The sequence below is a fragment of the Sesamum indicum genome, linkage group LG5 (genome assembly GCF_000512975.1).
Source record: "Sesamum indicum cultivar Zhongzhi No. 13 linkage group LG5, S_indicum_v1.0, whole genome shotgun sequence".
NCBI classification, from domain to species: domain Eukaryota; kingdom Viridiplantae; phylum Streptophyta; class Magnoliopsida; order Lamiales; family Pedaliaceae; genus Sesamum; species Sesamum indicum.
This window is the reverse complement of record NC_026149.1, coordinates 6,490,760-6,501,014: the sequence shown is the minus strand read 5'-3', so window position 1 is coordinate 6,501,014 and position 10,255 is coordinate 6,490,760. Positions and strand designations below refer to the sequence as shown.

Here is a 10,255-nt window from a genome sequence, read left to right as displayed (position 1 = left end):
TAATCTACCATGGACTTCGGTTGCGTATATGTTTTTCACCACATTTTCTAGTAGCACCTTCTGGGTCTAGTGAGTTCTCCACCTTTCTTTGTTTCTCCTCAATAAGAGGTAGGATTCAGCTTTTGGGCCTTCTTTAGAATTTTTAGGACGAAATTCTTTTTCTAGTTTTTCAAAATCTAGAAATACTTTTGATTGTCACTCGAACCCTCATTCTGTGTTTGGAGATAATCTTATCCTTTTTTAGAATTTTCATAATGAAATTACATCTTCGATCTTTTAGAATCTGAAAGTATTCCCTGTTGCAATTCGAACTTTTGTTCGATTCCATTATCTTAAAGAGTCTCCTCCATTAGTGGAAAAATATCTAAATGCAATATAAACAAATATTTTGTTCAATAAACCTAGGCTCTGATACCATTTTAGGCAAGCATGTGCAAGAATATGCATTAGGATGCAAAATAATTGAGAATGTACTAAAATGCTCATTTTAAAGCTGAAAAAGGATAAAATCATCCATAATTTTGCCAAATTCATGCGGAGGACTAAAATTGCTACCTTTTTGGAACTTAGAGACTAAAATTGCTAACCGTAAAGTTACAGGACCAATAACGCCACTCCCCTTAGTTACAGTACTAATTTTGCAATTTCCCCAATTAACAATAGTTATCACTTTTTGCTTTTAACCATAATAATTATTTCTAAAAAATATATATCTTATAGTATCACAATCATAAATGAATGACTACCCATAATTATTTAAAAATAAAAATAACCTATCAATGAGGTCTTACTTTGGGAAAAAAATCTTACCCAAATCAAGTTTCGCCAAACTAAACTAATTACATAACAAGAATGATATACTTGTCATGTGATCCGTCATGCGCTTTGAACCGTAGGCCAATCACACACCCAGCGTATTATACATTACTATATAATTGGTTCGAGTATGACCGAACCCGATTTAAAAGAATTTTTTCCTTAACATGGAAGTTAATTAACGCTACAATCTTATGACCAAGTGCAAGGACGTTAAGGGTACGAGTCCTATCAGACGTGTGGGTATTTATTCTCATTTTATACTAATTTATTGTAGTTTTATTATTTTTATTTTTACAATTAATTTGATTGTTATTGACAAATTCATCGATCAACTTATTTTTAATGATGTAATTACCATTCATATAGAAAAATTAAAAAAAAAAAAACAACCTACTCATTTTACTCCAAAAAGGGAAATATATATAAAATTAAACACGTATATCCATAAAAGAAAAAAAGAAATAATAACATCATCAATCCAGCATGACATGGAGAGATGGAGAAGTTATTGATGACCTAACCAAAATGTGTGCAAACCTAACTCTGAGACAGTCAATCCAAGCAACGCAATTCGGACACAGATCACTTCCCTTTAAATCTCGTTTGTTGGTTCAGTTGCTCATTACCCTCATCTCCACTCATTGCTCGGACAACCACCCCAAGAAAAAAACACACGCTTCCATTCTTTGGTTTCTTTCATAATATACACAAAAACCCACCTAAAAAGAAAAAGGGTTTCCATTTTCTTGGTGAATTCAAGAGTCTTTGCATGAGATCGAAGAAGAATAGCATGATCAGAAACAGTGATTCAGGGTCTGTTTGGAGGAGGAAGAAAATAGTGATGGATCAGGACAAGAGCTGCCTTGGGACTGCACCGGATCAAACAAACACCACCCAGAAGAAGATTGACGGCAGAAATGGATCAGGGGGGAGATCGTGTTCGTACCCTCTTTTGTCGTTCCATCAACTGCCGGATTACATGAAGGATAATGAGTATATATTGGATTATTACAGGGCTCATTGGCCTATCAAAGAAGCCCTCTTCAGTCTGTTTACGTGGCACAATGAGACACTCAATGTCTGGACGTAAGTATTTACGTACATTAATCTTCTGATTAATTATCAATAATTCTTACGATCTTGTTTGATTTTCTTTTCATTTTCAGTATTTTTAAGTGCGTTTTCGTTTTCGTATTGCGTTTGGGATGTGAAATGAGAATATGTTTTTTTACAGAAAACCGAACGAAAATGTGGTTAGATTTGTATTTTGCAATGATTTTTATATGGAAAGATTCAATGGAATATAAAATCATAATGTTTTAATTAAAAGACGAAGTATTTTACAATAATCATTTGCACGGAAAAAAAGTGATTAAAAATTAAATTTTTGAAATTTATAGTTCAATTTTCATAAAAAAAATCTCTCAATTTAAAATAATATAAAATTGAAAATAGGCAGAGGTTAATTTCATGAATTTATTTTAATTTTGTTGCAGGCATTTGGTGGGATTTTTATTGTTCTTGGGACTGACAGTAGCAAACGTAGTCGAAGTATCGCAGGTGGTAGATTTCGTCACAATGATTACTGGGTACGTGAGTTTCAAAAAATTCTTAACATTTATCATAATTAGAATTACCTCGTTATTGTTCAAAAAATTATAAATATTTTTTAAAATTAATAATTGTTTAACAAATATCTCTCGTGACAACACATTGTAAAAAGTATTTGTTAGACGATCAGTAAATCTAAAGATATTTGGAAATTTCTGAAAAAGGAGAGTATTTGCAGGGCAAAATATTTTTTTAGTCCCATAAAATAAGGTTATAATTTGTTTTGGTACTACAATTTTGGCAGACGTCGTTTTTAATCCCATAAAAGTCATAATCACATATTTTTAGTCTCAAAAAGTCGCATACGTTGTGATTTTGGGATTCAAAATGTGTCGTTTGGACTAAAAAACATCGTAATTTTGGGACTAAAAGGCCCAAATCATATTTTTTGGGACTAAAAAACGTGATTTTGAATCTTATGGAACTATAAGCCCCACCTGTCATAATTATGGTAAAAAAATTACACTTATTTTATGGAATTAAAAAGCCATTTTATCCGTATTTGTAATTATAAGAAATTTAGTGCACTATAATTTATTCAGATAATTAAAGATACATGTTGTTATTACATATATACAGTATGATATAATTATGTCTAAATTGACATGGCTAATAAATTATTGGTATTGGTTCAGAGATTTTCAGTTAGTAGGTGGCATTGAATTCTGAAAACTGGCATTTGCATTTCTTGTATTAAATGTCAACAACAATATACATGGTCATTGGTCGTGGACATTATTAATTTTCATTATTTGAGACAGTGGGAAAGAGCTGTAGCGAAAAATAAGTACTAGAATTATTTTTTTAAGTGAAAATGATAAATTATTATTATTTAAAATAAATCAATTATAATTATTTATATCGAATATTTGTATTTAACAAAAATAATTATAATAATCATACATTGATTAATAATATTAGATAAAGAATACCTATAATGCAATAGAACAACATCCCACGTATTGATGGGGTTCAAACCGATGACCTTGTGATGGGGCCTCAACTTCACCAACTGAAGTAGGCCTCATTGAAATAAGTACTAGAATTTCTCACGCAATAAGTGAATATTTCTCATTCTCACTATATAATATTTGGCTTCAATGCTTTTTTTATTCCGTAATTTAGATAATTTGGTATTTTTATCCTTTAAATTTTTACTTACACTTGATATTTTAAAATTGAGGCTTTTGTTCTTATTGGTCCATTTCTGTCAGTATCTTTGTCTTTTTAATTTACGCTATCTCAATCTTTTTTTGCCAACGTTCATCCTTCTCGTCGGTAGAGGTGTTCCGACAAACAAAAAGACTAAAATTGTAAAAACTAAAAAGATGCAGAACAAAAATGCTACCTTAAAAAATTAAATAAATATCAAATCATCCAAGTTATGAGACAAAAAGTATATCTATATATCGGTTTATTATCTTTTAATCAATTTATTTGAAATTTTTTTTTACTTATATCGTAGTGAAATATATAATAGTCCGATGAGTAAGTACGAGTTTGGTTTGTATAACTAGAAACAGAGTGAGTACAGAAGTTGACCACAAGAGTCTCCTCCATTAATCTATACTATATAATAGTAGTATGTTGTTCCTATATTTACTTCGAATTTATCGATTAATTTAGAAATATCGATGTATTATGTACCGGGAGTTATAGTAACAGTATTTTAATTGATTTAAAAACTATGATATATATTTGAACACTGAAATATGGTGCTTTAAATTGTTGTGCAGACAATTCCCATCAAGTGCAGAAGCTTACATCTCTAAGAACTTTTCCCTGGTGAGCATACTTTCCCATAATCAATATGTTTTCTGATCTTCTTTTGTGAAAATCAGACATCAAACATATGTAACTTCAAATCCTTGTCTTCAACAGGGGCCAACACAATTACTAGACCTGAAGCAAGAACCCAACCTCAAAATGGACATAACCTCCCCTGAACTTCCCACCACACACTGGCCATTTTATGTCTTCCTATGTGGTTCCATGTTCTGCCTCCTCTCCAGCACCATCTGCCATCTCTTCTCCTGCCACTCGCGCAGCCTCAATCTACCTCCACCCCTGCCACTCGCGCAGCCTCAATCTACACCTCCTCCATATGGACTACGTCGGCATTACCATCATGATAATCACGTCCTTCTTCCCTCCGATATACTACGTCTTCCAGTGCACCCCACACTGGCAAATCGTCTACCTCACCGGCATCACGTTGATGGGGATATGCACCATCATCACCTTACTCTCCCCTGCTCTCTCATCCGGGAAGTACCGTTCGTTCCGTGCCTTGCTTTTTGTGTCCATGGGGTTGTTCGGCCTGATTCCAGCCATCCATGCCCTCGTGCTCAACTGGGATGATCCACATCGAAACGTGACTTTAGCCTATGAGGGGATCATGGCTCTCTCATACTTGATAGGTACCGTGTTTTACATCAGCCGGATACCCGAGCGTTGGAGGCCCGGGTGGTTCGATCTCACCGGCCATAGCCATCAAATCTTCCATGTGTTCGTGGTCATGGGTGCGTTGGCGCATTATGGTGCTGCACAAATTTTTGTGACTTACCGTAGTAGGGTGGGATGCGACACAATAGTTTAATTTATACATCAATTGTACTTTATGTGTTTTTACATATATATGCATTGAAGGGCTAGTTTTTAAATCTTACTGTATGTTGCTATATAAGATGCAATAGGGGTATTCTTTATTTATTTTTTTAAAAATTGTAAGTGATGTGTGACCAAAATATGTGAACATTATTTCAAATTTAATTGGTATATATAGTTAAATGTATCATGGGGAACAAATATTTAAAGTATGTTGTTGGATTCTGTTACTCTTCGTTTCTTGCCACTTACCATATTAGGATTGTTTCATTTAACGTTGCTTAGAAGGGGCTGCGAGAAAATTATAATTTTGGTTCTAAAATATAGGATAATTTGCAATATTAATTCTATATTTCTTTGAAATAAACAATATTATTTCGACTCTTTAGGAAAATACTAAAACGTTAATTCCATCGTAGAAAAATTGATAAAAAGATAACGTGCATTATATGTGGCCGTTAGTTTACCTGCTGAATGAGTTATGGCAATTTGCTCAAACGATTTCTGAAAATAATTGATAATGCATATCACTCTATATGTGGGATCAATATTACAACTCACTCTATATTTTGCGACTATAATTATATGTATAAAGGAGAGCAGTAGTATAATACCCTCATCAGAAGAAGACTGCATGGAAGAGAAAGATGATATAAGCCCGAATCATGAAGGCCCGAACCCGAGAAAGATGAAATAAGTCCGAATCATGAAGGCCCGAACCCGAGAAAGAACTTGGCCTTATTACCAAAGAACAGTTGCATCTTCTCAAAGAAAGTTTGAGACTAAATCACACCTTAATCTTGTACATTTATTCCCATACCGAAATTAAACACCAATTAATGCAATCATAATTAATAAATTATATTTAATAATGGTGTTAATTAGTGTACGTAACATAATATGTAATTACATGCAAAAACAGAAAGGGTTAGGGTTGAATTATTTGAATTTTTCTCAGATATATGGGGAGTTCTATCTAGAGACAACTGGTAACGGATCTTCTATATATCACACATTAATGTCCTATTTATGTTTGTACCACATGTGGTTCCACTTTTAAGTTATAACTAGTTATTGATCTTGTGTTGCATGAAGTTTAGTGTAATTATACGTAAAATTTATTGTGATTTGAAAAATTACATCTAATATCCTTGGATGTTTGTTTCCATCCAATAAATAGATCCTTCTATTAGCCACAATTCACTAAATTTATTGATATTAACAAAAAATATTGCATGAAAATTCATATTTATCCACGATTGACTTATTACAAATTACTGTAGGTCAAATAAATTTTTTCAAACCAAAGTACCATTATAAGGGTGAAGATGTACCTCCTCAGATGATTAATGTGTCAAGATGTATAGGTAGTTTAGTCAAAAAAGATTTATTTTAATCTACAATAAGTTAGTTTTTAATAAGTCCATCGGAGGTAAATATGAATTTTAGTTTTGTTTTGTTTGGCTAATATCAATAAATTTGGTGAATTTTAACTGACAAATAAATTTATTTATTGGACAAAAACAAACATTAGGTATAGTAGATGTAATTTTCTAACCATAGAAGGTTTTTATATAATTACACCAAACCTTAGGGGAAGGTGGTGTAATTATCTCTAATTAAAAATATACCTTAAATTTTTATAAGGATTACACCACGCTCCCTCAAACCTTAGGGGAAGGTGGTGTAATTATCTCTAATTAAAAATATACCTTAAATTTTTATAAGGATTACACCACGCTCCCTCAAACCTTAGGGGAAGGTGGTGTAATTATCTCTAATTAAAAATATACCTTAAATTTTTATAAGGATTACACCACGCTCCCTCAAAATTTGGTGTAATTATATGTAAACTCTTATAATTTGATAAATTACATCTAGTACCTCTGAGATTTATTCTTGTCTAACAAATAGGTTCCTCCATTATCAAAATTCACCAAATTTTAGATATTAACAAAAAGTTTGAAAGAAATCTATATTTACCCCCGATTGACATATTACAAGTGAAACAAATATTTTTATAACCAAACTACCTTAATATATTTTCACACATTAATGTATATGAAGAGGGATATTATCACCCTTACTGAGGTAGTTTGATCAGAAAAGATTTGTTTAACCTATAATAAATCAATCGAGGGGCAAATATGGATTTTTATATAATTTTTGGCTGATATCAGTAGATTCAGTGAATTGTAACTAACAACTAAACTTATTTATATCGAAATAAATCTCAAGGGATATAATTTTTCAAATTACAGAAAATTTACGTGTAGTTGCACCAAACCTTAGAAGAGGGCGGTGTAATTATCCCTTTTAGTGACATTTCTATATATAGGATGTTGTTGTTTTTCTTTAATAATGAACATAAAAAATAAAATAAAATTGAATCAATTAGAAAATCCAATGATGTTAATGAAAGAATCAATATGGTCCGGGACTTGGCAAGAATGCAACGAAAGCATGAAAATAAGCATATTTATATTTTAAACCGAAAGGGAACTAGTTCCTTAATCCCACGCATTCAGAACTCAACAAGCATAAAACAAGTGGCTATTGTAACAAATACTGACGGAAATGTAATTACGAAATTTTACCTTTTCGATTTGAAGACTTTCTTCAAGCTTTTCTCTTAACCGTGTGCTCAAGCAAAGACTACGAGACCTCCTCTACGTCGAACACACACTACAACACAAAGTGGTCTATAACAGACCTTGCTTGAGGTAAAGTGTATGTAGTATAAGAGGTTTGCTTATACTATTAACTCAGTAAATCAAACTCAAGAGGACTTTATTCTAACTTGAAACTAGTTCAAAAAGAACAAAAATAAAGAGAAAAGAGAGGGAGAATAGAAAGGTCAAGATGATAAGTATGAGTGTTTTTTTTCTTTTTGTATCATATACAAAATGACATGTACACAAGTTTATATACTATACACACACAAGGGACATGTCATGTACTTGTTGTATGTATACATGTATACATTGCATGTCAAGTCAAAAATAGGTACAATGTGTGTCTCCATAGTACACTATCTATTAGTATCACAAGTATTCAAGTAATAACTCTCTCATCCTTACATCCTCATATATATACATATATATATCACATATAAATATATATATATATATATATATATACAAGTTAAGGCTACACATATATATATATATTATATTGGGCTTAATTCAAAAATAAAGTAAATCCATATGATTGGGCCTCCTTAGAAGTAATCCAATCAATTCTTAAAAACCCAAATAGAATTTATTTGATCTTATCAAATAAATCCTAGCTCATAGCCCAATTAATTAATCCATCAAATAATTGAGTCTAACTCGATTATTTAATCTCATTACATTACCAAGTCAAAACTATAATTAATTCATCTGGTTCAATTAAAATTGATCTCATCAAAATAATTAAACCTAACTCAAATTTAATTAATCTCATTAATAAAATTTTGGGCTTCCTATCACATGGGTTTTCCGGTTTAAATGATCACATCAATTAATCTTTTGAATTAATTTAAACTCTTTAAATTAATTCATTCATTCTATAATTAATTCATAATTAGTTCTACTTTTTCCTTGAGTAGTGTTTTTTGTGATTTTGTAGATTCACCCTCAACTAGACTTGGGTTTGTGTCAACAGATAATTTAATTGGCAAATATTATTACACTAGATAATTTAATTAATCGCTTTTGAGTAACACTTAATCTGTAAGCACCCATCACTATGGGTGATCGTCTAGCAATGGTCCATGACACTAGAAAATAGGTGAAAATAACGTAAACTTTAAGGCTACCGAGTGCCATACCGGTATTATCCTTCCATCGCCCATCACTCGGTATTAATCTAGGGCATGGTATTGGTCATCGATTTCGATCCAGGACTAGACATTTATGCTTAATATTCTGATTATGTTTCTCCACTTGATCAACATAGAAAAACACTTTCCTATTTGATCACCCAGACTCCCGAGAGCACAACACACATCAGAATGCACAGGAGATCGCTATCATCTCATGATAGGTGATGAATCCTCTCTTGAAACTCATCAGTCTTTATACATGTTCTGACTGTACTAGAACAAGACTTATAATAACCACATCAGAACATAGTTATCTTTTACAACTCATATGATTCCCCATCATCACCTATTATATCACACAGCACACAGCTTGTATGATATCCCTATCATCGTCCATCATATCATACAACATATAACTCGTATGATATCACATTATCTCCGTTAGTTGATGATGGCACGCATCTCATCACCAACTACATTATCATAAACCACTGAATATGCCCCAGGTTAGGTAACCCGTCTTTCATCTAATTTTACCATTCTCATTTTATCGACTCCATAATTCAACTCCATTCGACAATTCATTGTAATTTATCATTTACACATTGACAACTTTATAATTTAACTCCAGTCAATCAATGAACAGAAACGTGTCACCATCATTCACAACTCCATCATTCGTCTTTACTCAACAACCAAAATGAAGTATTTCACAAATAATCACCATGTAATATCTCGACCATAGACAAAACACATAATAGCTATTTCACAAGGCAACCATAATTCAGTTAAACACATGACAATTTCTGATCAAGTTCTCACATAAGCAAGTAGATACATATATATAGATCTACTTAACTATACTTACCTCACTTTCCCCAACTATTTAAATAGTAGGATGATGTGTACGATCCTGAACGTTGTTCTCGTATCCTATAATGAATTATAAAACGTATGATCAATGAATCGTTAATATTGTAGTTGTTCATAAAGCGTATGATCATATTTATACACTTTTCACTAATTCTTGAATATCTCGTTCTATAAGATTCGGATCTTTCTTCTATTTGTTTCTACATAAACTAGACTCGTTTATGTTTCCATCAATATACATCTTGATGTATTAGAATCAATGTTTATATTTTAAAAATTACACTTACCGCCCTTAATCTGTACTCCTATAGTATGAGCATTGCTCACTACTTAATTATAACTTTAATTACAATTATTAAATTTAAAGTTGTTTTAGTATTATAAACTAGACATAATAAGATTTCTAATGGTATATGATTTGTACTTTAAATCATAGGAATTAATTAATGTTATTAAAATCTGTCTTGGCCATTTCCTTATTTTTCCTTGATAGATTCTCTATCTCAAATTATAAACTTTTCTGAGATAAAAATATGA

At 31.7% G+C, this 10,255-nt stretch overlaps 1 protein-coding gene across 1 annotated transcript; it reads left to right on the top strand.

Moving 5' to 3' along the window:
* LOC105162147 (heptahelical transmembrane protein 1) lies at nucleotides 1,384-5,238 on the top strand. Its single transcript, XM_011080111.2, has 5 exons — nucleotides 1,384-1,905; nucleotides 2,316-2,408; nucleotides 4,167-4,215; nucleotides 4,312-4,462; nucleotides 4,497-5,238. Exons 1-5 carry the CDS (start codon nucleotides 1,589-1,591, stop codon nucleotides 5,027-5,029), a joined length of 1,143 nt encoding a protein of 380 aa, XP_011078413.1. The 5' UTR covers nucleotides 1,384-1,588; the 3' UTR covers nucleotides 5,030-5,238.